Source organism: Parasteatoda tepidariorum, chromosome 6, assembly GCF_043381705.1.
Source record: "Parasteatoda tepidariorum isolate YZ-2023 chromosome 6, CAS_Ptep_4.0, whole genome shotgun sequence".
NCBI classification, from domain to species: domain Eukaryota; kingdom Metazoa; phylum Arthropoda; class Arachnida; order Araneae; family Theridiidae; genus Parasteatoda; species Parasteatoda tepidariorum.
Window position 1 is genome coordinate 61076945 of NC_092209.1, and position 26710 is coordinate 61103654.

Below are 26710 nucleotides of genomic sequence, written 5' to 3' on the forward strand. Positions count from 1 at the left end.
TTTCCTACTTACATCCGAGAATGGAAAAAAAAGAAATAGAGTTTCCAAAACAATGACTTTTATTTTTAAACTCTACTGTACTCCTGAATTTAAAGCACATAAAATCACTTCACACAAAACTATATACTAAAACAACATGTTATGATAAACTTCAACAAATTAATTAATAATACAATAAGGGACAACCCGCTGCGATTTCACGAAAAAAAATTCTTCTGTCAAAAAAAAAGATCACTATCTGTTCCGTTTATTCAGGTATTTTCGACTTAATGAGGTAAAATTACTTCATGTGACAAAAGAAAATGACGGGTATAAATACCGACAAAACATTCGACATGCAATAAGAAACGGGGGTGGCAATAGACAGACAAGGCCAAAAGATTGTACATCTTAGAAGGTCTGTGTCAATTGCAAATATTTCAATCAAAGAATTTTATAAAAACAGATGTTTGATTAGATGTTGGTACACAAAATTCTAATTTTATCTACAAAAGAAAAAAATGAATATGTTAATTAGGGTAAAATTAGAATAAGCCAAAACGATCGAGATATGAGAATTCGAAAAAAAATAATTACATTCTAAAATGATTAAGCACATTTAAAATGTCGCTAAAATAAACTATAAATCTTTTCATAACATTTTATAATTTTTAAGGAATTAGTAAACAAAACTACTTTTTCTAGAGGAGAAAAATCTACTTTTGTTTTCTAACATTGATTATAAACCTTAGAATGTGAATGTATAATTTTTATACAGGGTGTTTCGTAGTGTACTGCCTAAATATACTACTTTAGAATCGATGCCAAAAATTAAGTATAATAAAAATGTAAACACAATAGGGCCCGTAAATTAAGATTTGAACCTAGAAGCATCTAATGAATTATATAATGAAAGAAACTTTCTATAAAGGCCTGAAAATATCAAAACCTGTTTGATTGAGTAAGGAGTATGAGTCAAGTTGAGAGGCGATTTTTCGAAACACTACTAACTAGCAATAATGTTTTTAATCCTATCTTTATAACTAGTTATATGACACATTTCAATTGCGTTTCCCTTTTCTTAAATATTAATTTAAGACGCTTAATGAACACTTCTTTTTACATCATTTTACACAAGGATTCTAAAATTATGCTTGAAAGATGTTCATTACTATGTGGCGTAACTACCACTATAAATATTAAATACCGAATCATTAGTATATAAGACACATTAACTTGATTTTATCACGAGGTACCTTTTAAAAACCCATATTTGATGAGATTTTAATTTCTATTAGTGAAAGCTTGTCGAATAAGAGCAAACACTCCCCAAATTTTGTAGTTAAATTGCTACTTGAGTTGCGTAATTTATTTTAATTAACAGTAGTATGCTTTTCCCGCTGAGAATAGTTTTAATAATATATTTAGACTTCATTATTCTCTAGAAATAGAAAAAAAAATAGTTACAAATTTATTGCTAAAGCAATTTTGGGCATAAACCAGTCAAGGGGGTGGGGTTTAAAATAAAATACGACTCTTCATCTTACATTCATTCTATTTAAAGCGAAAAAAAAAATTTCTATGAATCTATAACTTAAAATATACAAACCAAAAAATTACTAAGATAAGGAAGTTAAAAATTAAGCAGCCTACAACAACGAAACTATAAAACAAAAATTCTATCACCCTTTTTATAAGTCCATGTTTTAATGTGTCCCAATAGTTAGAAAAAAAATTATAATGTTAGGTCTAAATAAAAGAAAAAAGAAAAGCACACGAAGCAAAACTAACGGATTACTAATTTGAACAAAAATGGATAGCCTGAAGTCTTTTTTTTTTGGGGGGGGGGNGTGATTTTTTTTTTTGGGGGGGGGGGGGATTAAGGGATACGATAAGTGAAACAGAAATGTAAAATTCGTGAAATTTACAATATAATTTAATAAAACGAAAGATCATAGAAATGCATCTCATAATTTACTAAGTACACATTCACCAAATATTAATAACCAATTCTGAAACGTTTTGTTAAATTCCACATTATGTTTCTTAAGGTGCATCTGAAACAATGCAATGTATATTATTTATAAAATATAGAATATTATTTAGTAAAAGATTGATTTCTTGAGAAGATAAATAAAGTAAAACAACGTAAGAAAAAGCACAAATCAAGGTATAGAACAGGAAATACTGTAACTTTGGTTCTAATAACAAGAACCTTTCTCAGCATCTAAACACAAAATGACAGTAGAAAAGTAACGAAAGAAATGCGATAATAATGTTGTTTATTATGGTTCGTTCTACAGTTTCTGGGGCTAATTAATCTCATACACCAAATTATTTTAATATATATTATTTATAAGATACAGATTATTATTTAGAAAAACGAAAGATCCTTAGAAAACATACTCTGGGGTATAAAATGGATAGAAATTATCCCATAATTTGCAACTTACATACTCAACATACAAAACTATTCATTAAACAATCAACTCATTAAAAGAAATTTTAATATAACTTCTGTTTGAGTTATGAAAAACTACTTACATCGGACCTTTCTGCATTTTGAAGAGAAGAATAAAGTATTCTTTGTTCCACCGAGTTGTCAGGTCGAAACAGTAAGCGCGAATGCTACTACTACTATCATAACCAATAGAAATCGCCTTTCACGCTTTTGTAAGGTGAGATTTGTAATTAATTACTTTTTTATAACAGAGAGAATAAGCACTTTATTAAGTGTCTTGTATGGGTTTCCCCGAATATAAGAACAATTAATTTCTATAATAGAAAAGAATGTTTTCATTATTGTATTATTCTGAAACTAATTTAAAGGAAAGTAACGACTAGATACTATTATTTATACTTTTTTAAATTTGAATAGTAATAGCCTGTGCATTTTTTTTAGTATAGTTAATTTCGAAACTTAGGAAATAGGTCAAAAATCGAAAGGTTAAGTACGAAATTAATTGAAGATACTAAGCTAATCTTCGTAGTGTGTTCTAACAATTTAACTAGCTATTTAATTACTAGATTTAAACTTAATTTAATTTCCGAAGTGTTACTTAAAATTCTGTCTCCCAAAAAAAATTGGAAGAATAGATGTGGAAGGGAATTTTTCTTGCATTTTTTTAAATATAGTTAATTTCAGAACTTGGGGAATATGTAAGTTAAAAATTAAACGGTTGAGTATGAAATTAATTGAAGGTACTAAGATTAATCTTCATAGTGTGTTCTAACAATTTAAAACTAGCAATTTATTAGATTAAAATTTAATTTATTTGCCGAAGTGTTATTTAAATGTGTGTTTCCCTAAAAACTGGAAGAATAGATGTGGAGGGGAATATTATAAGTGCAAAATTTATGATTTAAAATTCTTGTAACAAAAAAAAGTTTCAAATAATTATTTTAAAATCGGATTTTATTAAATTATCGGATTTTATTAACTAAAATTTAAAAACAATTAAAATCGGATTGGTTTGGTTAGGACGTCTCTTTACCTCGTCCCCCCCCCCCAAAAAAAAAGAGTTTTACTCGTGTTTCCATAGCAACAACCTCAGACTTACAGTCCAGCGTAGTTCTAGTGATAGCGTAACAGTATACTGAGGTGCACTTGAAAAATCAACATAAGCGACAAAAAACTTAAAATTGAGATATGACATATTTATATGATAACCTATCTATTGCAAATAAATTAATAAATAAATAAATAATAAAAAAAAATTTGTTTCATCAGTTTTTTTCCCTGATAAAAAATTAAAAAAAAAAAAAAACTATTTGTAGCATTGGCATAAAAGAAAATAGTTGTCAAGCCACTTTCCTCAAAATCTATAGTGAAGCACTTAAGTTGTTTTTTCAATTGCACAACAGTATATTGCAACCGCACATAACAAATTATGATGGTGTCAAGGTAATGATACTAAACTGTGCTATAAACTGCGCCTGATACAAAAATTTTAAAAAAATATAACAAAGAAATAAAACACATAGCGGAAATGCACCATAATTACCAACATGAGTCGTTTACACTATTATTATTCATTTACCTGTAAAAGGTACATTTCTGCCAGTTAAAACTTGGGTGATTTTTGAATTAATACAATTCCATTAATAATTAAATGAAACTTCCAGAAGTTGATAATAAACTCAGCTTAATTTTTGCTTCAATATACTTTTATCTATTTGTGCAACTGAAATATAATTAAAAGATCATTCACTTTTCCATTATTAATTCGCAGTGATTCAAATTTTCGTGAGAATCAGTCTCTAAGCAACGACTCCCAAATGGTGAAGGGTTCCACGGAAGATTTAAAGAGGTTCCGAAGGTTGACTTTTTTTTCGCAAGCACTTTTTTTTTTTTTTAACATTTTTGAAATCTATAATTACTTATAGATCCAATAAATATTCCATTATTTACTTATTATTTCGTTTGCCTTTACGCAATTATATTTAGAGTAAAATGCTAAAGAGAGAGATGCGAATTTTTTTTTAAAAAAATACATAATTTTTCTAACAATTATTAAAAAGGACATGTATTTATAAAAAATTGCAATAGTTTTATCAAAATAAAATAAATGAATTCTTTATTAAAGAAATGTATTTCTCTAATAACCATTTTCAAAGTTTATAGCAGTTTTTTTTATTTTATATAGCAATATAAAAGCAAATTTTTAGATAGACTAGATACATTTCCAAGACAGCGAATTAAACTGTCTAGCATAAAACCTAAATTAAGAATTCAGATTATTAATTATAAAACGATGGAAAAAAATTCATTCGACTTATTAGATATATAAAAGTCAAAATAAAGTAGTCTTTTAATGGTTAATACGTACACAACTGTCTTTATCTACTTTCTTGATTACTTAAGGTTCCGTAGAACAAATTAGGAACCTCTGCTCTAGGATACTTCACCCTTTTTAACGAAGGTTTTTAAAAATATATATTTAAATAAAACATTTCCAGAGTACTCTATATTGAGTGAATGATATAGTTAATTCTTGCGGTAATACCACCTAATCAATTTCCTGAATTATATCGTGTTTTTAAAGTACAGACTAAATGGAAATATTTCTGCTATTTATTGGAGAGCAAAAGAGAGAGAAAACTGACATTTCCTTGATAAGAAGAAAAATCAAATATGGAATATTTCGCATGTTTTGCGATTTTCCCCTTAATCAGTTTTCATGTAGATTAGGTTTGTTATAAAAAATACACGCCAATAACTTGGTAATAATTTGGCCATATTTGATAATTTTGCCAAATTTGGCTTAGGTTAAAGGAAATTTTTTTTTATAGTTAAAACTAATGTAGAATGATACTCATTTAACTAATTTTATTTTAAAAAAATGTAGTTTATACATGTGCAAACAATTTCTAGCTACTTTTAAAAAGTAATATTCGGTGCATGTTACAAAAAGTAAAGTTTTAAATCTAACATTTAATAATGAGCTATCACAGTGTAAAAACTGAGCGCAAATTTGCTTATTTAATTTCGATAATAAATTGTTTAAAATGCAGGTGAAAAAAATATATATAACTGAAATACTACCCTATGGATCCAATATATATATTCTTCGATATAGATAAGCCAAAAGAATTTGCTGGATAACTGATAGAAACTGCTATTTTATATGCATTTTTATAATATTTTTTGCACAATTTTTGTGTACAAAAATATACGTTTTTTTTTATTATTTATTCAATTTCATACATAGACTAACATAAGTATGTTGAAAATAATTTGTTTTTTTCTTCTTTTTTTTAAGTGTGAAATGTTTATTTTTATTCCCTTATCCTTTCTCAAAACGGGAGAGAAAAAACTACGAGACCTTGAATATTTTTTTTATTTAGTGTCTTTAGTTTCGCGACGATGTAATATTCGTAAATTCGAATTAAAAATTTCAAGGTTAGTGACTATTTACCTCAATATTATCTAACTTTACTCGTGTATTTACGAAGTTATGGTGCAAAAATACAACATGAAGATCAGTTAAGCAAGCAATATTGCTATCATGATATATTCGTCTGATGCAAGAGAAGAAAAACAAACTTTAATGTACTTCGAAAGTGATACGCTTCATGTATTTTTAATTTTTTGTGTAACAAATACAGAATTATTTTCTGCTCTTTAGTCCACTTCAAAAACATAGTTTTAAAAACCATTAATATATTATAAATTATTTTCGCTCTTTAAACATTTAATTGTTTTACCATATCCGAAAATCAGTCTCCAAATTGCTAAGTTTTTGAATAAATTGAGTTTATCTTATTCAAAATCTTGTCCATTACTTTCACCCCTGTCCCCATAGGGACAAACTAGTCTTTGTGGAGGACTTTTTGATGGAAACCCGCATTTGCGTTACATAGATAGAAAAACCATGAAAACATCCCACAAATAGCCTGACGGCAAGGGAATCTAACCCATAATTCATTTACCACTGAAGATATTTTACGTCAGCACTGAGAGCAGGGAGCAAAATTTGGGCCGATCAGTCGTCGCTGGGAGGCGAGCGCTCTATCCCCTAAGCCACCACGCCTCTAGCGTATATTGGATAGACTAAGCATACCCTTAAACTTAAAGAAAAAGAAAGATAAGTTCAAAATCATGATATTAAACGATCTTTCATCGTCCCAATTGGAATTCTAATAATAGATTTGAATTTTCTTCACCTAGAATCATTCAAGAGCAACATCCCTCTTTATCTATAAACTTTGACATCTGGAAAGAATATCTTGACTTTAAACAACTTAAAGAACATCAGACTTTGACATCTTGGATAGAAAATCTAGTCTCATTCAATTTCTGCAACATGTACCGCCGGGAGTTATCAAATCTCTATCCCAAGTCGGACCAAATGTCGATTGCAGTTCGTATTAAATAAATAAAAAATTACAACTGACTATCAAAATTTTAATGAAATATTAACAAGAATATATTTTGGTGGTATGTTTCTTCATATTTCCAATGAAATTGCTAAAAACTATTGCAGGGTAAGGGTGAGCTCGTAGCTGGAAATTAATCATGTACGTAAAACGCGTTGATTTGAAGAGAATCAATTACCAATACTGGCCCATCTCTTAACATGGCTGAGTTCTAGACCAGCAGTTCCCAATTTCTTTCAGCTATGGAACCCTAAATGCTAGATCTCTTTTCAGTAGAATCCCAACTGTATAAAAAAAATCGTTAGCAGCTGTGAATATACTAACCAAAAGAGACTAATTAGGATAGAATTAAGTCTTAAAATATGGTTAAATGTCAGGTTTTGAATTCCCACGAGCAGAACAGCTTACAGTTTAAGTTTATCTTTAGCGTATGAATAAGTTGAGATTGAATAATATAAACTGAAATGTGATTTTCGAATAATAACTCTTACAAACAATGAGATTGGTTATATTCTTCATTCCTGAATTAAGTTGTTTTAAATTGAAAAATTTTATGAGAAATACTTATGCATTATTTTTAGATACATATCCTTTTCGATATTTATTTAATACAGTCAAACCCCGCTATAGTGAACCTTCAAGAGACCGAAATTTCTGTTCACTATAACCGGGAGTTCACTATATCCGTTACGCAGGCAATTTAACTAATGGTTCCCAAACTCCTCCCTTTTATTACAAATTGTTCAAATAAATGACTGAAAAATATTATGTAGTAGCAAAAAATGTGCAATTTTTCATTACTCTTTGTCTTGCGTACAAAAAAGAAAAAATTGTAATCTTTAGCTGATCAGCAATCCTCAACATCACATATGGAAAAACTTCCCGACTCTCAGATAATTTTTCGTGAATTTCTGTTATCCTGCTTTTTAAACCTGTCTAACCTGCCATTCGAGAACATCATAAAAGTAGTCTCATAAAATCGCTTAGCAAATTCATCGACAGTTGTTTAGATACTTCAATTGGTGAACCACTTCAGTAATGCTTCTTCAACATCCTTGTGATCTGCTTTTCTCAACTTTTGTCTGCCATCTTAATTTTTTTCATGAGCAAAAATTATTAATTGCCTATTTTTCCATATGTTACAAACTGCAGATTTGGATAGTTTATATTCCCTGCAAATATCAGCTTGATTGTATCAATTTTCAATTTTTCTGATTATGCCCATTTTATCATCAATGGAGAACGTTTTACGTTTACTGCTCGCCATAGTTAAATTTGAGACACTTGTTTGCAGGATTTTTTAAACTGAATTGAGAGCAAAAAGGAGTTGAAATGAGGGCCTTATCAACACATATTAGTGTCCAACCCTTTGACCAATAATGAATAATTGCTCATTCCCTCTGACATAAAATGCATATTGATCCGACTGACACCTTACAGGGCATCGTCTGCCTGGGTTGGAAACATCTGCTTTGTTTGTATTGGGATGGGAAAGTGAGATAAAAGAAGCAAACAAGAAAAAATGCTTATCGCTACATTCCCCTCTATAGATGGTTTTGAAAATCGGTATATGTATTTTTTTTGAAGTAGAAATTTCAAAATTATTACAAAAAAAATCAGTTGAAAACAGAAAATAGTTCATTATATCCAACTTCCTAACTTTTTTTGGTTCACTATATCCACAAAAAATAACATTATCCACGTATAGCAAGGCACGGGACCGAACATTTCGTTCACTATATCCGGGAGTTCACTATAAACCGTGTTCACTATAGCGGGGTTTGACTGTATATAATTGGAAAACATTTATAGATTTTTAAATTTAGCAAATATTGTTTATTGACATTTTACATATAATTTTATAAAAAATTATCAATTTATTAAATATATTATGGATTTCTGGTTAGATACAAATATATTTTATTCTATAAATGTCGTTAAACAGCCGACCCAATTTATTGGATTTACGGCTACTAATGTCCGTAATTTCTCTGTAGCCTGGTAATTTTGAACCAGCAACAGAAGACAAGAGAACTCCTAGATCAAGTATTGGGAGAAATTTGCCTTCGTGGAGGACTTTTTGATGAAACTAACGTTACATGGAGAGGAAACTCTTTACATTTAGAGGAAAACCACGAAGATCTCCCATGGTTAGCCTGGCGACAAGGAGACTCTAACCCATGATCCGTCTACCACTGAGCATATTTTACGTCAACAATGTGGTCGGTGCGAGCTGAGTGCGAAATTCATATCGAACAGCCAACGCTGGGATTCGAACCGGGTTCACCAAATTAGAAGGCGAGTTATCTATCCCCCGAGACATAGTCACGGTTCTCAAAAATCGTTATTGGTTTTTAAAAAAAATGGCATATCTTTATATACCCTTCGGGACACCTTTTGGGAAACGCTCTCCCAGACATTCTTAGATTGAATACAAGAATCCGAAGCAAAAAGTTCCAACTGAAAGCTTTCTCTTCTGCGTTTTCGCCTCGCATTATTCTTATGTGTTATATTTTTTTGACAACTTTTCATGCAGCTTAAATCGGGAGAGCGTGGTCGTTAGAGAACCGGTCCACTACGCCTCGGTGACAAAACACCCGATTCAAATGTACACAAACACATTTGCCACACCACCCTAAATATTCACTGAAAAGCGATACTGGTGATCGATACGGGCTACAGGTGGAGTAGAGCAGAACTCTCTATCTATGGCCAACATTTCGCAAGCTTTCACCATTAGCGTGTGGAGACTCATAGGAGAAGGAAGTACGCTAGTTTCTCTCTTGATTTTTTAAATAGATTAAAAACTTTAAAATTGGGTAACTATTTGGAAGTTCCAAAAGAGAGAAAGAATTACGCGATACACTCTTTCATCAGTGTACAGTGAGCAAAAGAAAAAAAACGAACCACCCTGAATAACTTTTGATTTATTGATGGGAAATTATTCAGGGTGGTCTAGACGTTCTTCTTAATCGCCACCCTCTTGGGCATGGGTGCAAGTTGGAAAAAAGGCCAAGACTGAAAATTTTTTGACTGAAATACCTAACATACACAATACCCCCTCGACATATGCAAATTATCTAAGAAAGCTTTACCATAATACATCAAGTTTAAATACTGTACAAAAAATATTTCTTCATCTGTCTTTTGATAAAATAACAACAAGACATAACAATTGGGCTGAAAAGTTCGTAGGCTGACACATAGATGGGGCTACTATTATTAAAAACGTATGATTTTTAGTTAGTTCTAACCTTCGAAAGACACGTGTATAAATTTGACAGCTGTCGGACTAACAGTTTGTGAGATATAGTATTTTTAGTGAAGCAACTTTTGTTAGTTTAAAAACAATGGATAAAAAGGAATTTCGCGTGTTTATAAAGCATTGCTTTCTAGTGAAAAAAAATGCTCTTGAAGCCAAGACTTGGCTTGAGAAACATTATTCGAACTCTGTACCAGGAAAATCAACCATTGAGAAGTGGTTTGCTAAGTTTAAACGAATCGAAATGAACACTAACGAAGATGCGCACCGTGGACGCCCCAAAGAGGCTGTTAGCGACGAAAATATCAAAAAAGTCCGCAAAATAATTTTAGATTACCGTAAAGTGAAGTTGATCAAAATATCTGAGACCCTAAAGATATCAAAGGAAAGTGTTAGACATATCGTGAATGAATATTTGGGTATGAGAAAGCTCTAGGCAAAGTGGGTGCCGCACGAGCTCACAATTGACCAAAAACAACAACGAATTGATGATTCTGAGCTGTGTTTGAAGCTGTTTAATCGTAATAAATCTGAATTTATGTGGCGATATATAACAATGGGTGAAACAATACTCCATAATTTCACACCGGAGTCCAATCAACCGTCAGCAAGTGAACTGCACGAGATGAACCAACTCCAAAGCTTGGAAAGATGCAAAAGTCAGCAGGCAAAGTTATGGCGTCAGTATTTTAGAATGCTCATGGTTTAATATTCATTGACTATCTTGAAAAAGGAACAATCATCAACATCGACTATTATATAGCGTTATTGGAGCGTTTGAACTACGAAATCGCAGAAAAACGGGCCCATTTGAAGAAGAAGAGAGTGCTGTTTCATCAAGACAATGCACCATGTCACAAGTCAATGAAAACGATGGCAAAATTATATAAATTGGTATTCGAATTGCTTCCGCATCCACGGTATTCTCCAGATCTGGTCCCCAGCGACTTTTTCCTGTTCTCAGACCTCAAGAGAATGCTCGCTGGAAAGAAATTTAGCGCCAATGAAGAAGTAGTCACCGAAACTAAGCCCTATTTTGAGGCTAAAGACAAATCGTAGTACAAAAATGGTATCGAAATATTATATGACCGCTATAATCGTTGTATCGCCCTTGAAGGAAACTATATTGAATAATAAAATGAAATTTTATCAAAAAAATTATTTTTTCTATGTTAGCCTACGAATTTTTCAGCCCACCTGTTAAGAAAGTAGACCAATAACGTAGACCTAAAAGGACAGAAAAAAAAATTCCGATTTCCGTCTTACTTCCGCTCGCGGAATTTTTCGAAAGACGGAAATCCGTCCTGGAGACGGAAGACTTGCACCCATACTCTTGGGTGGTCTTGACGTTCGAGAGGATGGTCCTGACGTTCACCCTCTCGACTCAATCTTAATGAGTCGAGAGGGTGACCTCGGACGATATTTTAAGTTACGAAATCTGACACAAAAACTTTCTTTTCGACGTATCGAAATTCTGACTCTCGTGCAAAAAATAACTTTTAGTAAATATTTATTATTTTATTTAAGAAGCGTCGAAACATTTCAAAAATACCATGTTACAATTTTTTGCACCATTTTAAAGAATATAATTTTCCATGGCAAAATACAAAATTAGAGCAAAATCGGTTGAATAGTTTCAGAGAAATAGAACTTCAAAAAAATTAAAATTCGATTTCTTAGGAACTATGGATTGTTCACTATAGATGGCGCTATGGGTTAAAAATTTGTCGTAAGACTTCCGGGTTACTACTTCGGATAGCTTCAAATATCGCCATCAAATATTATTATGCTTGTAGTGTTTACAATATAAAGCGTTCTTTCAATTTAAATTTCAACGAAACAAACAACACATGAATTTGGAAGGCTCTGCAAGCATGCTATACCCTGCAACCCAAAAAATAAGAAACGGAGGTACAGATAAATAAGGGATAACACTTAAAACATGGCAAATCTGACACTTTTTATATGTTGTAATATTAATTTTCTTAATTCTATTGGGACCATATTTCTCAGATTGTGGCAACCCAATATATTTTGGGGGTCAAAAATCCAAATCCATTGGGTAAAAAAGGTATGTTTATTCAGAGAAAGCTTGTTTCTGTGTCTGATTTCGTAACTTACAGCATCGTCTGCATTAATTAACTAGCATATTTGACGTCACCGCCTCGAACAAATCAGATTGAGTCTTAAAAAGTTCGATCAACAGATCGTAAGTTATTCAGGGTGATCCGGGGGTTTTTTCGGGGGGGGGGGCTCAACGTACAGTTGGCAAAATAAAAAAAAAGATTTTACCATAAATAACTTTCATTCTAATGATCGGATTTTCACGTACTATGTATCAATCTTAATGGTTCTTAGAGGTGACTTAAAATATGCAAATTACTTAGTGCTAACTATTAATTAAGTCACAAAATCAGACACAAAAACGTACTTTCTCTGAATAAACATTTATTTTTTTCAACATATTTGGATTCTTAACCTTCAAAATATAAGGGGTGGTCACAATCTAGGAAGTATGGTCACTTATCATTGAGTTTATTTCTATATTTCTAGTTACAGAATTTACAAATTTGGTTATTTATAAGCACAGAATGATCGATTCGTTACAATAGGTAAAATTTTACAACCCACCAAAGGTTTTAAAAATCAAATTAGTTTCAGGCAAAATAGGCACCATGAACTCTTTTTTTGCAAATAAATTTCAATCTCAAATATAGTTTAACATAAAATTATGAGTTAGAAGAATGTCAGAGCAGTGAGACATTATTTTCTCTAATTTAACAATTAAAATTAGCAAATCTCTAAATAATCTACAAAATCCAAGTAAAACTTATTTCGCAATTTACTAAACATCAGGGCTTTGACGCCAACTTTTGACGAATTTTAATTTTTTCGTACATTTGAAAACCTTTTTTTTTTTAAATATGAACTATCATTTAGAAAAATTAAGCTTTTATGCTTGTAGTAGCAAATATCTGTATTTTAATATTTTAACTGGATTTATATGTCTTTAATAAACAGGGTGGCCACTCAAATCCAGGGCTAAAGAGAATACAAGGGCTAGTTCACTCCGCTCTTAGAGCTGAAGCTACGATTTCCCTCCTCATGACGTCACTGTGTCCACAGATCTCGGAGATCGCAAGCAAAGATATGATAACTTTGCATCTTTCTCTTTGTAAAAATAAGTTAGACTTTTTCTGGTTATCAGCTTTCAAACTTTACGTAATTAACACATTATTTCCGTTCATAAACATAGTTAAAAAAATCTTTCTTGGTTATTATATTAAAAAAAATACCATTTTAAACTTATAAAAATGTTTTGCTAGTTGGTGAAAATGACACGATAAATACTTTATTTTAAAAAGTTCAGTTTTAACTTTAACTATTAAGAAAAATGAAGGCATATATCGACACTTTTTTTATCTACATATTCTTTTATAACGATAAGTTAAGTTAAATTTAGAATCCCTGATTTTAAAATATGTCGTTAATAGCAATTTGTTCATACTTAATCATTAGGAAACATCAACCTTAAACGCTAATTACTGAAACAAAATAATAATTTAGGTTCATAATGACATTAGAAATTTTACAATTGTTTATAGACATTTAAATTTACGATATAATTTATAGATATTTAAATTGAGGAGAATATAATTTTTAAAAAAAATCATAAATATTTAGAATAACTACATTAAAAAATATTGTATGAAATTTCAACTATATACTATATATTTTACTTATACTTTTTATCTACATTTTAATTTTCTTTGACTTTATCCATTTTTTTAATTCTTTTCACCTGCCTTTCTTTATGAAGTAACGAGGCGGTTTCTATTTAGATAATGAATTTTTATAAAAGTTCTTTACGACAGAAAGAATTGCTGTTTTATATTAACTGTGTCATTTCGGAATCCATTCTTTACATAGTTGTTCATTTACTTTAGGGAACACGCGAAAAATTATACTTTTTTCTTTTGTTTTTGTATCAGAATTTTTGCAAGTTGCAATCGCGCATACTGGCATTTCGATAATAGTTTTAAATTCTTGTAAATTCACTGCAAAAACTGAGGAAAGTCATTATAGAAAATAACAAATGTCTTAGAATATCTCGCAAAAAGAAATGATCCAATATTAGTCAGAGCTAGTAAGGTCAAACGCCCCGTTCTTGAAGTAAAAGTGCGAGCTTTGCGCCAAAGTGACGTCACTAGAGTGACGTCGGAGGATCGGCGCGGCGAGAGATACTTCAAAGGAGTGAACCAGCCCTTCTATTCTCTTTAGCCCTGACTCAAATCAGATTTCAAATATCCCTGATTTTTCCAGGTAAAAATCTTAAAATTTCCAGGTCCGTATTTTTTTCTTTTCTTATAAAATGTAGGATGTGTACAAGGAAAGTGTCTACATTATAAAATATAATATTCAAAATGTCATTTTTTTTTAACATATCATCTTGAAAAAAAAATTTTTCTTTGACAAGATATTGTTTATTTTTTAATATTTTGGTACAACATTAATTTTTTAAAAATTAAGACACGTGAAGAAAATAATATGTTCAGACTGTAGAAGATATATTATTGTTTTCATTAAAAAATTTTTTTTAAAGTGTTATGTTAATGCATGTGCAGTTAAATGTTTTCGGATTTCAGAATTAAAATTTTCGTTAATTGCTTTAATTTTTTTTTATTTAATTATGTCTCATTTAATTTCTTATATATTTATTTGCAATTTAGTATCAAACTTATGATATCAAAATTATATTTTAATTTTTGCTTGCTAACTCCGTAAAATTTTATTTTATCATTTAAAACTGCTCATGGTCGTAATAAAACAATAGACTAAATTTGATTATTTGTCATCATAAGAGGTAAATCAGTAATGAATATGTTAAATTATTTTATTGTGTTCTATTGCACTGAGCAATATGTGATAAAATGCTTAAAAGAAGGATTTCATATCAGAGATTAAAATTATAAAATCAATGGAAAATTCATAAATTTGCAATTGAATGTTGTAAAAGTTTCTGTAAAACTTTTAAAATAATATTTCGCACGAATTTCACCCGACAAAAAAAAAATAATAAATAAAAACTAGTTACATGCATTTACAAATTTATAAAAGCTATTGTAGATGTGAAAGGAAACTCAACTGAATGTTAATTTAACGAAAAATTACAATATTTACTAATAGACAAAGTTTTTTTTTTTTAAAGTGTACAATGACTTTTGTGGGATAAAGTTTTTGTCACTTTTTGATGATAGATTTCTTAAAAATAAACTTTACCTTTGTTTTTAAAATATTCCATACAGTTTTGTTAAGATTAGAATACAATTTTTATTATTAATCTGAAATATACATTTTAATTAATGGATAGTCTTATTTCATTGAAAGTCATAAGTGTACAAACACTTTTGTGAGTCACTCTAATTACATTTCAATCGAAAGCTATATTGTATACTGCATTATACTGTATTTTATCTTACCAGTGCTTTTTATATAATTCATTGACCATATTTTCCTCAAGCCAATATCTCCGGTCAAAATTTTAAAAAAGGTTGTTTTGAATTAGCATTATTATTATAAGAGATTCAGTATACAAAAATAAATGACACAAATGTAAAATTGTCTAATTTTTGGTTCGATACTCTATAAAAAAATAGATAAAATTCCTTAAATTTTATACTTTTTTGATTTTATTTGAAATTAAAACACTTAAAGAATTCAAATCTAAACACTCAGATTTTTAGTTTAGCATAGTTAATTGTTTTTGTTTTAACGACTAGAATCTTGTACAGTGCACAACTATAACAATAATATTCGTTTTCCTTCATCCGAATAAAAACATATGAATAAAAAAAAATTATATTTTATGTTTATACATCATTTAATATGTTTCCTACATATTCCTTAGTCTTTGTCAGCTTTTTAGAGTAAAAGGAGGGATAGTTTTGGAAATATCATCTCTGGAATGCAGGTCAATCCAATATTTACCAACTAAACAGTAAAATTAAAATATGTTATAAAAGATTAAAATGAAATAGAAAAATTAGCATTAATGCAACAATTTGTTGACAAACATTGCTGTTAGTGATTCTAAAAAAATGTGTGATTGGTTGGTTTGCTGAGAAAAAATAATTCACAGATTTCTTTGAATGGAAGTACTAAAGCTTTCAGAAAAAGAGTGCAATACAAAATCTATTATTATTACATTACAACCAACTAATTTTTGGAGAAATTTATTAAGTTAAAAATACAAAAACATTTTGACTCATTTGTCAAAATAGAAAAAAACTACCACCAAAGCATCGAAACTATTAGCCATAAATGGATTCAGCCCACGGACAGAATTTTAAAACAGAAACAAATATCCTTCTTTCACGTTCAACACAATCTTTGCCTTTCCTAGCACAGTCCCATAGTCTCCATAGAGATCAAAGGTTTCTACATTGGTGTAGCAACCATGGGAGAATTTTATGCATGGGTGCAAGTTGGAAAAAAGGCCAAGACTGAAATACCTAACATACACAATACCCCCTCGACATATGCAAACTATCTAAGAAAGCTTTACCATAATACATCAAGTTCAAATACTGTACAAAAAATATTTATTCATCTGTCTTTTGATAAAATAACAGCAGGACATAAGAAAGTAGACCAATAACATAGACCTAAAAAATATTTTTAAGGACAGAAAAAAATAATCCGATTTCCGTCTTTGAGTCAGTCGAGTCGCGGACATTTTCGAAAGACGGAAATCCGTTCTGGGGACGGAAGACTTGCACCCATGATTTTATGTGGCATTCTAGATAAACAGGGTTATAATGAAGCAAATTTTGATGCAAGCAAAATATAGCTAAGTTGATGACATTTTAACTTGCTGGAGAAACATTTCCGTCTAAAAAATGTGAGTACAATGGATGAAATAATTAAATTAAGAAAATTAGTATATAATTTAATTTAGTGAAATTAAAAAAATATCTAAGAAAAAATAATCAGCAGTTTTTATTAAAATTACATGATTTTTCCAGGTTTTTTCCTGTATAAAAAAATTCCCTGATAATTCCAGGTTTTCAAGGTGAGTGGCCACCCTGATAAAGTAAGAAAACTGCGGTATCAGTATCTTTATTATAAAGTTAACATCAAATTTAAAACCAAATATTGAGCGGCCACAAATTTACAAGTTTTTGAAATTAAATGTTGAAGGTTGTGGTGATGAGTATAATAAAATACATCCTCCTAATTTTGCTGCCACATTTTTTATTTCTTAGGGACCTTACGAACTCTAATTCAAGTGAGACTTCCGTATCAGATGTCGGTAGTGATGTTGAAAATCGTAAAAAAATTTTAAATAAAGGAATAAAACAAAGAAACTTTAGTAACCACATTTGGTGACAAATAAGAAAATGATTGCAATTGAAGAGCTCAGTGAAAGAACACGTTCAGCACGTTTGATTGGAAGAATATGTTTGCGAAAATCAGTTTCGGAGTGTATCGAAACATACTCATAGGGATGCTATTTGCAAATCATGCTTATTCAAAAAGAAAACTATGTAACTTAAATATTTATCAAAATGAAATGACCTTTTATTATAAAAATACAGTATATATATATCAAAATGCTTTTAAAATGCGGCTTAAGATTTACTAAGTTTTTTTTAGTTTATCGAAAAGAAATACCATGAATTTTAAAGAACCTTCTTATCAAAATCGCTATCTTTTTCAGGCCCTCCAAATTTTTTGCTGGATCTTTTTTTTTCATTCCCTTAACTAGGAGACTGTAACTGAGGTGTAAAAGCAATTGGCATTACAACTCTTCATAAATTTATAACTTAAGTAAATTTTGTTACAAAATTTTCATATAAATGACGTTAAAACGTTTTTGCTGACTGTACATGTTAAAACATAAACAAAAAGGCATGTCACATACTCCTAATATTAATTGAACCTTTGATATAGTACGGAATTGATATAGAAATATAGTGAAGGAAGAGAATAATCACTTAATAATGCGCCCGATCGTTACCGATTTCATCGTAAATTTGTGTCTCTTCGGCAGTAACTGCTCCAGACTTTCTCACGGCTTTTAAAATGTCTATATAGTTGTCCCCACTTAAGTGCTTATCGGATAATTGAATAACCCATTTATAAAAAATAAAATTTATTAGGACCAATTTATTTAATATGAAACTAACGTTAAATTTCCTAGTTTAAACGATTATTTACAATTGAAAAATCCTCCCTTAATTGCAGGAAAAAAAAAGAGATTGTTACTTTTAATAATTGGACACAGTTCAAATGGCATGCTTACAAAAATTAATAAAGCTCAGAATGCATGTTTGGGAAAATGGATGCAGCTTGCATGCTTATCGAAATACAGCAAAAAAATGAGCTTTTTCAGTTTTTAATCCAAATTTAGCAACAAACAAAATTGCAAGTTTACTTTTCATAACTTTTTTAATCACTAAGCATAATCAATATGGGACAAAATCCTAGACTACACTGTAAAAAAAAATAATCCTGAAATGTTTCTGAGTATATGTGGCAGCTACGGAGCACGGAAACCTCTTCTGTGATATTCGGAAATATTTTGCAGTACTTCAGAAATGTTTTGAATCACTTCTGGCAGTTTCGGAAATTTCTTCTTACAATTTTATAGTACAAAATAAAACACATATAGGAATATTAATAAATATAAAATTCTTAATTTTTCTGTTAATCTTCATTGTCTCTTTATATATTTATATCTACAGAGCTCCAAGAATTTGAAAATGGTTGGTAGCCAGTCAATATATTAGCACTATCCCGTTACTAGTTTGTTTGTTTTTTTCAAATTCAATTTACATACTTATTACAAAAGGAAAGAAAGACTTATTACAACATAATAAAAAATTATGAAATTTTTCAAAAGAAATATATCAAAATTGAAATTTACATGTAATTTCAGAGTTTTATGTTCTTACAATTAAACATATTTACTGTCTGAGTACCTGCAATTTGAACCACGAGGATTTTCTCTTCGATGATAGTTCAAAATACAAGCGGTAATATGTAAAAAATAAAATTTGTCCGAGCTCAATATCCAAATTGGCATTTCTAATAAAAATATTAGTATATGACAAAAATGTCACATGATAGTAATCATCACATCACATCAACTATATCATTAAAAACAATTATGAAATTTTTAAAAAGAAATATTTCAAAATAATTCAAATTTATATGTAATTTCAGAGTTTTATGTTCTTATAATTAAATATATTTACTACTTTACAAGCAGCAGTTTGAACCACTAGGTTTTTTTTCTTCGATGATAGTTAAAAATACGAGTGATAAAGCATAAAAATAAAAAAAATTTCGAGCTCAATTACCAAACTGACATATCTTATAAAAATATTAATATATAAGAAATATGCCACATCGTAATAAAAAAACTAAAGATAGTCGCCACACAAAATTTATTGGTCACCAATGGTGACTAAGTGATTGTATTTCACACTCTACATCTGTATATATATATTCAATAACTTCTCTTCGATGGGGACTTGTTTTTGATGGAAGGAATTTTATAATCATACAATGTGTATAAAATCCATAAATTTCTTCAAGTTTTTATTTTATTTAGATATATTTGTTTCACAATAAGATGGACACATATTTAATGAATAAAAACTTTTAAATTCTTCAGTATTGAGTGACATCTAATACTTTAATAATACATTTGATAATTTATTTCATTTTATAAAATTAGATTATTAAGTATACTGATAAAAATGATTAATGGAATCCAGATTTTAATTTAAAAATTAGTATTTTCCCTGTCAAAATACTTAGACATGCCTTCATTGGTCAGCTGTTATGAAAGTGAGCCTTTTCTCAATAATATTGTGCAAGTCTAATTTAACAGGTTTCATTGTAACACATTAAATCTAAATCATGAAGTTCAGGTAACAATATACATTTAAATGTAGTTAAAAACAATATGAGATATGCAATGAGTCTTTGGTATCACAGTAGAATGAAACTTTCTTAATTTAAAAAAAAATGAAATACTAAAAATAAAGAAAACAAACAAAAATTATAATAAATAAAATACTTTAATGTATAAAACCTTCACCGGCTAGTACAGAGAGCCTAGGTAAGACAAGTAGTTAAAATCTAAATAAATAATGATTAAAATCATAAATATGGAATGTAAACAAAAAATTAATAATAATCTGGGACTGGAGCACAGACAACCCTGACAAAGTCATCGTAGTTGATGTAGCCATTTGGAGAAACATTGGCTTCTCTAAAAATGCGATCCACTGCAAAAAAATATATTCCTTAGAGTCTAAGTGAAAAATAAATCAACCTTAAAAACTATTGAAGTATTTTATATCAGAGCTCTCATTTAGCTTTAAAAGGTCAGCCTTGTCATTATGCCTACACCTCTATTTACAACAAAATTTTTGACAATGGAAGAAATAGTTTTATTTCCGTAAGAATAAAAACGAAAAACGTCAAATGTGCCAATTTATAAATATGTGGAGAGAGAGAGGAATTTCAGTAGATATAGACGTGAAAAAAAAGAGAAAATAACATTAATTTTTTACACCTAAAACGCAAAGTGCATCACTTATGCAACGAAGCGAAAGAAGCCACATCTTTATAAATTGACACCATCTAAATTTTACATTTTAGGTTTCCTCATTCATTTAAAAATTGTTGTTAAATTTATACTTTAAAATTCTAATTAAATTTTAAGTAGTTTAGCTAGTTAGAGAATGGTTGGCATTTGAAATGACAGTAAATTCCACACAGCGATAAATTGTGCCTATAATGACCAGGAAGGGATATTTCAAATCACATATTTTTAAGTTTATTTAATTATTGAACAGATGCTATGATTAAATATTTTCTATATTCTGACATGTTTCACGCAAGTTCTTAATTTGGAGGTTGGGTAAAATAAAGAAATTACATGAAAATGAATAGTTATTTAGCATGAAAAGTTGAAATATAAAAGGCTGTGAAATAGCCTTTCTTTCATTTAATGAACTAAATGAAAGATGTAATACAATATTGTTTTAATAATTGAAAAATTATTATAAAAATATTTTTAAAAATGTGCCCTTAACAGCAATTAGGAATCACACAGCACAACTTTATTATATACTATATATTTCTTCTACAAATTTAACATTGCAGCAAAGTTCTCAATCCCCAATATTTTAAATTTTTTTAAAGAAAAATAGCTCAAAATTGAAAAAATATCCATAATGTTCCTGACATTTCAAAGCAGCAAAATGGAATAAGCCTCATAGCAAAATTCCTTAAATTACATTTTTATTAGTTCTATATAAAAAAAAAACTTTTAATGTTAAATAGCAATAAAACTCAAAACTGTTAATAAAAAAAAAATAAACAAAATAATAATACAATCGTCTTAGCAGAAATATTCAAATAAGGAAAAAGTCATCTTTGTGCTAAACATAGGTAATGTTAAACAGAAAAAGAACACAAATAAAGAATTTCTCTCATTCCGTAAATTTGTATTCCTTCTGTATCAGTTTCCTTTTATTGTTTTTCAAAATTGAAAAATACTCTCCATTATAGAATCGAAATATATCTGTTTAAAAGACATTGTTTGCATTTCCTTCACTTTGTTAAGTTTTTATTTGCTAAAATAGTTTATATTTTTTAATAAATTACCAAACTTTGGACTATTTTACACAAAACTTTCTTATTTCTCCAGTACTTTCACCCATCAAATAATTCACGCACCTGATATTCACCAAAAATGTGACCAAATATTTAATTTTCAAATCAAACCAAGAAACATGTTTAAAAAAAAACTATTAAAATGTGACTTTAAGATGATGTAGAAAAATTCGAATCGTTTTTAATAATGAAACGAAGTGTTTATATTAGAAAATAATTAATATTGCTTTAAACAGAATTTCAAATTAATTGATTGTAAAAATGTGCCCAAAACGAAAAAAAAAATTTATATGCAAGCATTATTAAAACCCTATTGAGCTAAAAACTATCAACATATTTAAAAAATAAAAAGTAACAATTACCCTCTTTGGGACTAAGCTTTTCTCCCCACAACAAAAGTATGTGACGCAACTCGCGAGCAGGAATTCGCCCAGATTTGCTTTTATCACTTGCTCGGAAAGCTCTCAGGATTTCTTGTGGGATATTTTCCCTCTGGCTGTGATTATGCATTATTTCAAGCATATCAGCAAATGATATCTTTCCATCTGTAATTAAGTGCATAGTTATCAATGCTACAAATATTACAGAATGGAAGTACTATACCTCAAACAAATTTTTATACTAATAAGGTTAACTTAATAAAAAGTGAAACTTTTAAGGATCTTAAGCTAAGAGAAAATGAATGCAGTCAAATTTACTTTTAAAGTTAAATCTAGGGTAATTTTATCTAATGCATGTTTTTAACTGATTCTATTATGGCTGTAGTATAAAAGTTCTGCATAAGGTTTGTAAACAGCAACAATTGAGGAAAGAGCAGTTTTCCAAAAGTGTGAATGCATTGCATTGATATGCACACACTTATAAACTGAAATATTAAGCAATAAATATTTGCGCAATCATTAGTTTTATAATTGAATTTCCTTTCTCAGTATTCTATCAACAAGGTATAACTAAAGTATTGCTATTAGATATTAGAAAAGTGACTTTTTAATAGTATATTAAAGCAAATTAATATAGCTTTTGTTTTACACTTAAGTTGCAAAGCCATGTTTTTTACTTTATTATGCTATTTCCTGAGAATTATTAATTTTAGCAATGTATAACACATTTTTATGATTACATAGTAATTAAAATAGGTATTATACAACTAACAATCCTTATAATTTTACAATTTAAAACCATTGAAGAAGGGACAATGCAATAGTCTGTTAAGACAAATTTGGATAACTATTTTTTGTCACTAGATCCAGACTATATGGGATTTTTTTTAACCGTTTGATAATTGTAAATTTAAACAATTTATTACAACACATTCTTCTGATTATAGTAATTATCATGTGCATTGTAGAGTTAGCAATTCTTACTTTTCACAACGAAGAAATTGAGAAAAATTTATACAGGTTATCATAAATATTACTTTCTTTCTTTACCTTAATACATATTGGTCTGACTATCAAAAATGTTTTTAAGTATTAATTTTTAGAGAAAATTGCACAATTATGAATTGTAAAGATAATTAAGTTTTAGCATAGCATTCACTTTTAAAAAATGAACTACAAATGTATCCCCTTTTCTATAGTACACGATAAGATTTTTTTACACTATTTATCTTCTTTTCCAGACTATAATCAGACAGACTCAGTTTGTAATGATTTCAGGCGAGCTTGGGAATAGAAAATTTTCAGTTCCGGTGTTTTTGCACTAGATTTTTGAACCAGGCATACTCTGTTTGAATAAATTTTGGTTTAGTTTATGGATCAAAAGATCTCTCACCGTGGCACTTTTGCACAAAATTATTAAGCAAGACAGACTCAGGCTGGACATACCCTGTTTGTAATGTTGCATTTGTATCTTTATAAAGATAGTTTAGTTATATTTATTAAATATTTAGTTAAAAATAATTCAATTTTAATTATTTAAGATGGTTATAAGGATTGAATATTCTAATAAAAGCAATAAATGTAATTGAACACAAATTTGCTTTTGCATTTTAAACAAATTTTTTCTTAAGTACTACCTTTAAATTAAATTTTTTAAATGTTTAAACATATTTTTAAAATATCTATTTAGCAACTAAGTTAATAATCATCTTAAAAGAGGTCCCTACAATCAATCCAACAACTAAAATCTTTAGATCTTTCAAATTTTTTACTCTTATTTATTCAAAAGTATAAATTGCATAATGCAGAAAATTAATGACTTTTATTAGCATGTTAGATCATATCAACCATTAATGAATTGAATTTATTAACAAAATAAAACCTTATACTACTGCATTCATTGACTTTAATTTACTATTACACAAAGCAGTTGTCCCGAAATAAGGTAAATAATTGCTATGTGAAAATAAAAATCCTAACTCACTTTTTTCTTTGAAATATTTTTTCAATTCTGTTATGGTAGGGCTCATTCCCAAAGAGCGCATGATGATAGTTAACTCATCCAAACTTCTTATTTGGCCACTTCTGGCATTCAAGTAAAAGCAATCACGAAATTCTGAAAAGATTTGAAGACACAGTTAACTTTGCTAGTTAAACTGCACCATCTTCCACTTCTTTCCAGATCTATCATCTCACAATATAGGTTTTTTTTTTTTAAACAACCATAATAGCAAATGAATTGAAAACCATTTCTTGAACCATCTTCTTTCACACAATACTATTACGAATACCCATCACCAATAGAAAAATAATTTTTACTGTATAGAATATTATGGAGAAAAAAAAAGTATTAAACACAATTTCAGAGTATATTTTTATATTAAAAGTTTCACACTAGATGATACCAAAGACAATGGAATTTAATGAAAATTAAATTAGTATAAACAAATACATTTAATTACATTTTTTATAATAGAAAACACAAGCAAGAAATAAAAATTCAAGCAATTTTTGCCAAAATAAGTAATGATGTGTTATGTTTGCTTAAAATAAGGTTTTGGTACTAAATGCGAAAGTTGCTTAATATGTGAAAAATATTTTAATGAAGTTGCTTAATATGTGAAAAATATTTTAAACACTTATACCTACTAAATACAAAGTTAGCTAGAAAATTATGTTTGAATCATGCTCATTATATTTGACATGATTATAAAAGGTTTTCCCATAAAGTTATGAGGGGATATCCATGTAAACATCACTTCGACTTATTTCTAACAATCAATATTTAAATACATATTTCAAACAATGAATATTAAAACCTAAGCCTTATCAGGTAAGGTATCTCAAATGTTAGTGCCTGATAATGTAATATCGTTATTTTCAATTTAGCTAAATATCACTTCTCTTATACATTAATAATGATAACATTTAATAAATGGTGAATTAAGAAAAATAATTTTGTTATATTAAGTACTTTAATATTAAACAGGATATATTTAAGTAAGACAGAGCTTAAATTAACAGCACATGTGTAAATAAGTTGCCGAACCTAAAACAAACAGTAAGTTTCAACAACGCCTAGAATTTATCTGCGCCAATTATTTGATTTTTACTTACATAGGTTTCTATCTGTCAACATGTAATTGGAGAACATAGACAATAACTAATTTTGGTATTTGAAAGAAATATGATACATAGGTTTCTAATCAGTTATTTTATTTAAAAAAATATAAGGGGTAGAACAGAAATAATTTTCTCCACCTCTGAGCGTCAAGCATACGAGACATGCTTGTCATCAAAGCATTAATAATAACAGTAATTAAAAGTTAAACGAATAAGCAATAAATCAGTTAATTTAGAAAGCACAACAACATATTTAGTATTTGAACAAATTCGTTACAAGTTAAACTAATTTATAATGAGTATTTATGAACTAGTTAGAAATATAGATAGACATTACTCAATGATTGATCAAAAGATTAAACAAATTACGAATCAGCATCAGTACCCGCGAAAAAGTTTGAAGAGAAACAAGCAAATATTAATACAAAAATAATAATGGTTAACAGATTTTTCTTCTTTTCAAGGAAGAAAACAACAATAAATGAATCTCGATAGTAATCATTTTACTTCTATTACTAAATAATTATTAATTCAATGTTACTAACAGTGTAGCAAAGATTGAGAACTACTCTTTAGAACTATACATGCATGCAAATTTGAGGAAGTGAGCATATAAATTTCATTTTAATGAGCTCAAAAGTTTTCTATGTACGATGCAATGCAATTAGTTCAAATAATTTCTGATTTATTTTTGATATAACAGATATATTTAATACATGAACATGATCCTAAAACAAAAAAAAATTATGCAAATCTCATACCATCGATATCTTGTTCTCTAAAAAATCTCGCCTGTTAAAATGAAAGAAAAGAAAATTAGTTTCAATAAATTAAACCAAAACATTTTTAGTTTGTAAGTTTCGTGTTATATAAACAAATCATTAAAGTAAAGTATCAATAAACATATGAAAATATTGCTGTCAATGTGTAAATTAAAAATTAAGTAACACATAAAAAATTGATCAAAAAATTGAATCGGTTACAAGCTTAATAATTATGAACTATAATAATAAAAACTTAATATTATTAAAACATACCATTTTTGGTATTGAAATTTAAAGAAAAAAAAATAAGAGCACCCGCAATAACGAAACGTAAATTGCTGAAAGGAATCTTGACTGTTATAACGTCACAGTTACAGCGATTTTAAATTTTTAGCACACGGAATGTTAAAAAAAAAATATTTTACAAATATGAGACTTTCAATTTAATTACCGGATTCTTATTTTCTAATTATAATTCATGAATTTTTTTTACCGGTTGATGCCTTTATTTATTCAAAGGCTGTTGCTTGGCTGACCGCCTTTTTAATAAATAGAGGCATTTGATTGGTCGATTATTTAATCGTTTTCATCGTTATTGCTTAATCGTTTTGTCATGTTTACTAGAA

At 28.8% G+C, this 26710-nt stretch overlaps 2 protein-coding genes across 3 annotated transcripts in view; both read right to left on the minus strand.

Moving 5' to 3' along the window:
* Window positions 1–26479, minus strand: part of LOC107447359 (zinc transporter foi) — a 44571-nt gene extending 18092 nt beyond the window's left edge. Inside the window, exons 1-2 of one of the 2 annotated variants that reach the window (XM_016062245.3) lie at window positions 26358–26479; window positions 26082–26112 (exon numbers count right to left, since the gene is read on the minus strand). The gene's annotated coding sequence lies outside the window, so the exon portion shown is untranslated. Of the gene's footprint in view, window positions 1–22179; window positions 22318–26081; window positions 26113–26357 lie in introns of those variants that run through there. The other variant, XM_071182432.1, reaches the window with a different exon arrangement.
* LOC139425831 (calmodulin-like protein 4) lies at window positions 20321–25484 on the minus strand. The gene is made up of 4 exons (XM_071181809.1): window positions 25478–25484; window positions 24182–24313; window positions 22180–22362; window positions 20321–20421 (listed from the first exon to the last, which is right to left on the minus strand). The coding sequence occupies exons 1-4, from the start codon at window positions 25482–25484 to the stop codon at window positions 20321–20323; spliced, it is 423 nt and encodes a 140-aa protein (XP_071037910.1).
* Window positions 26480–26710: the final 231 nt, after the last annotated feature.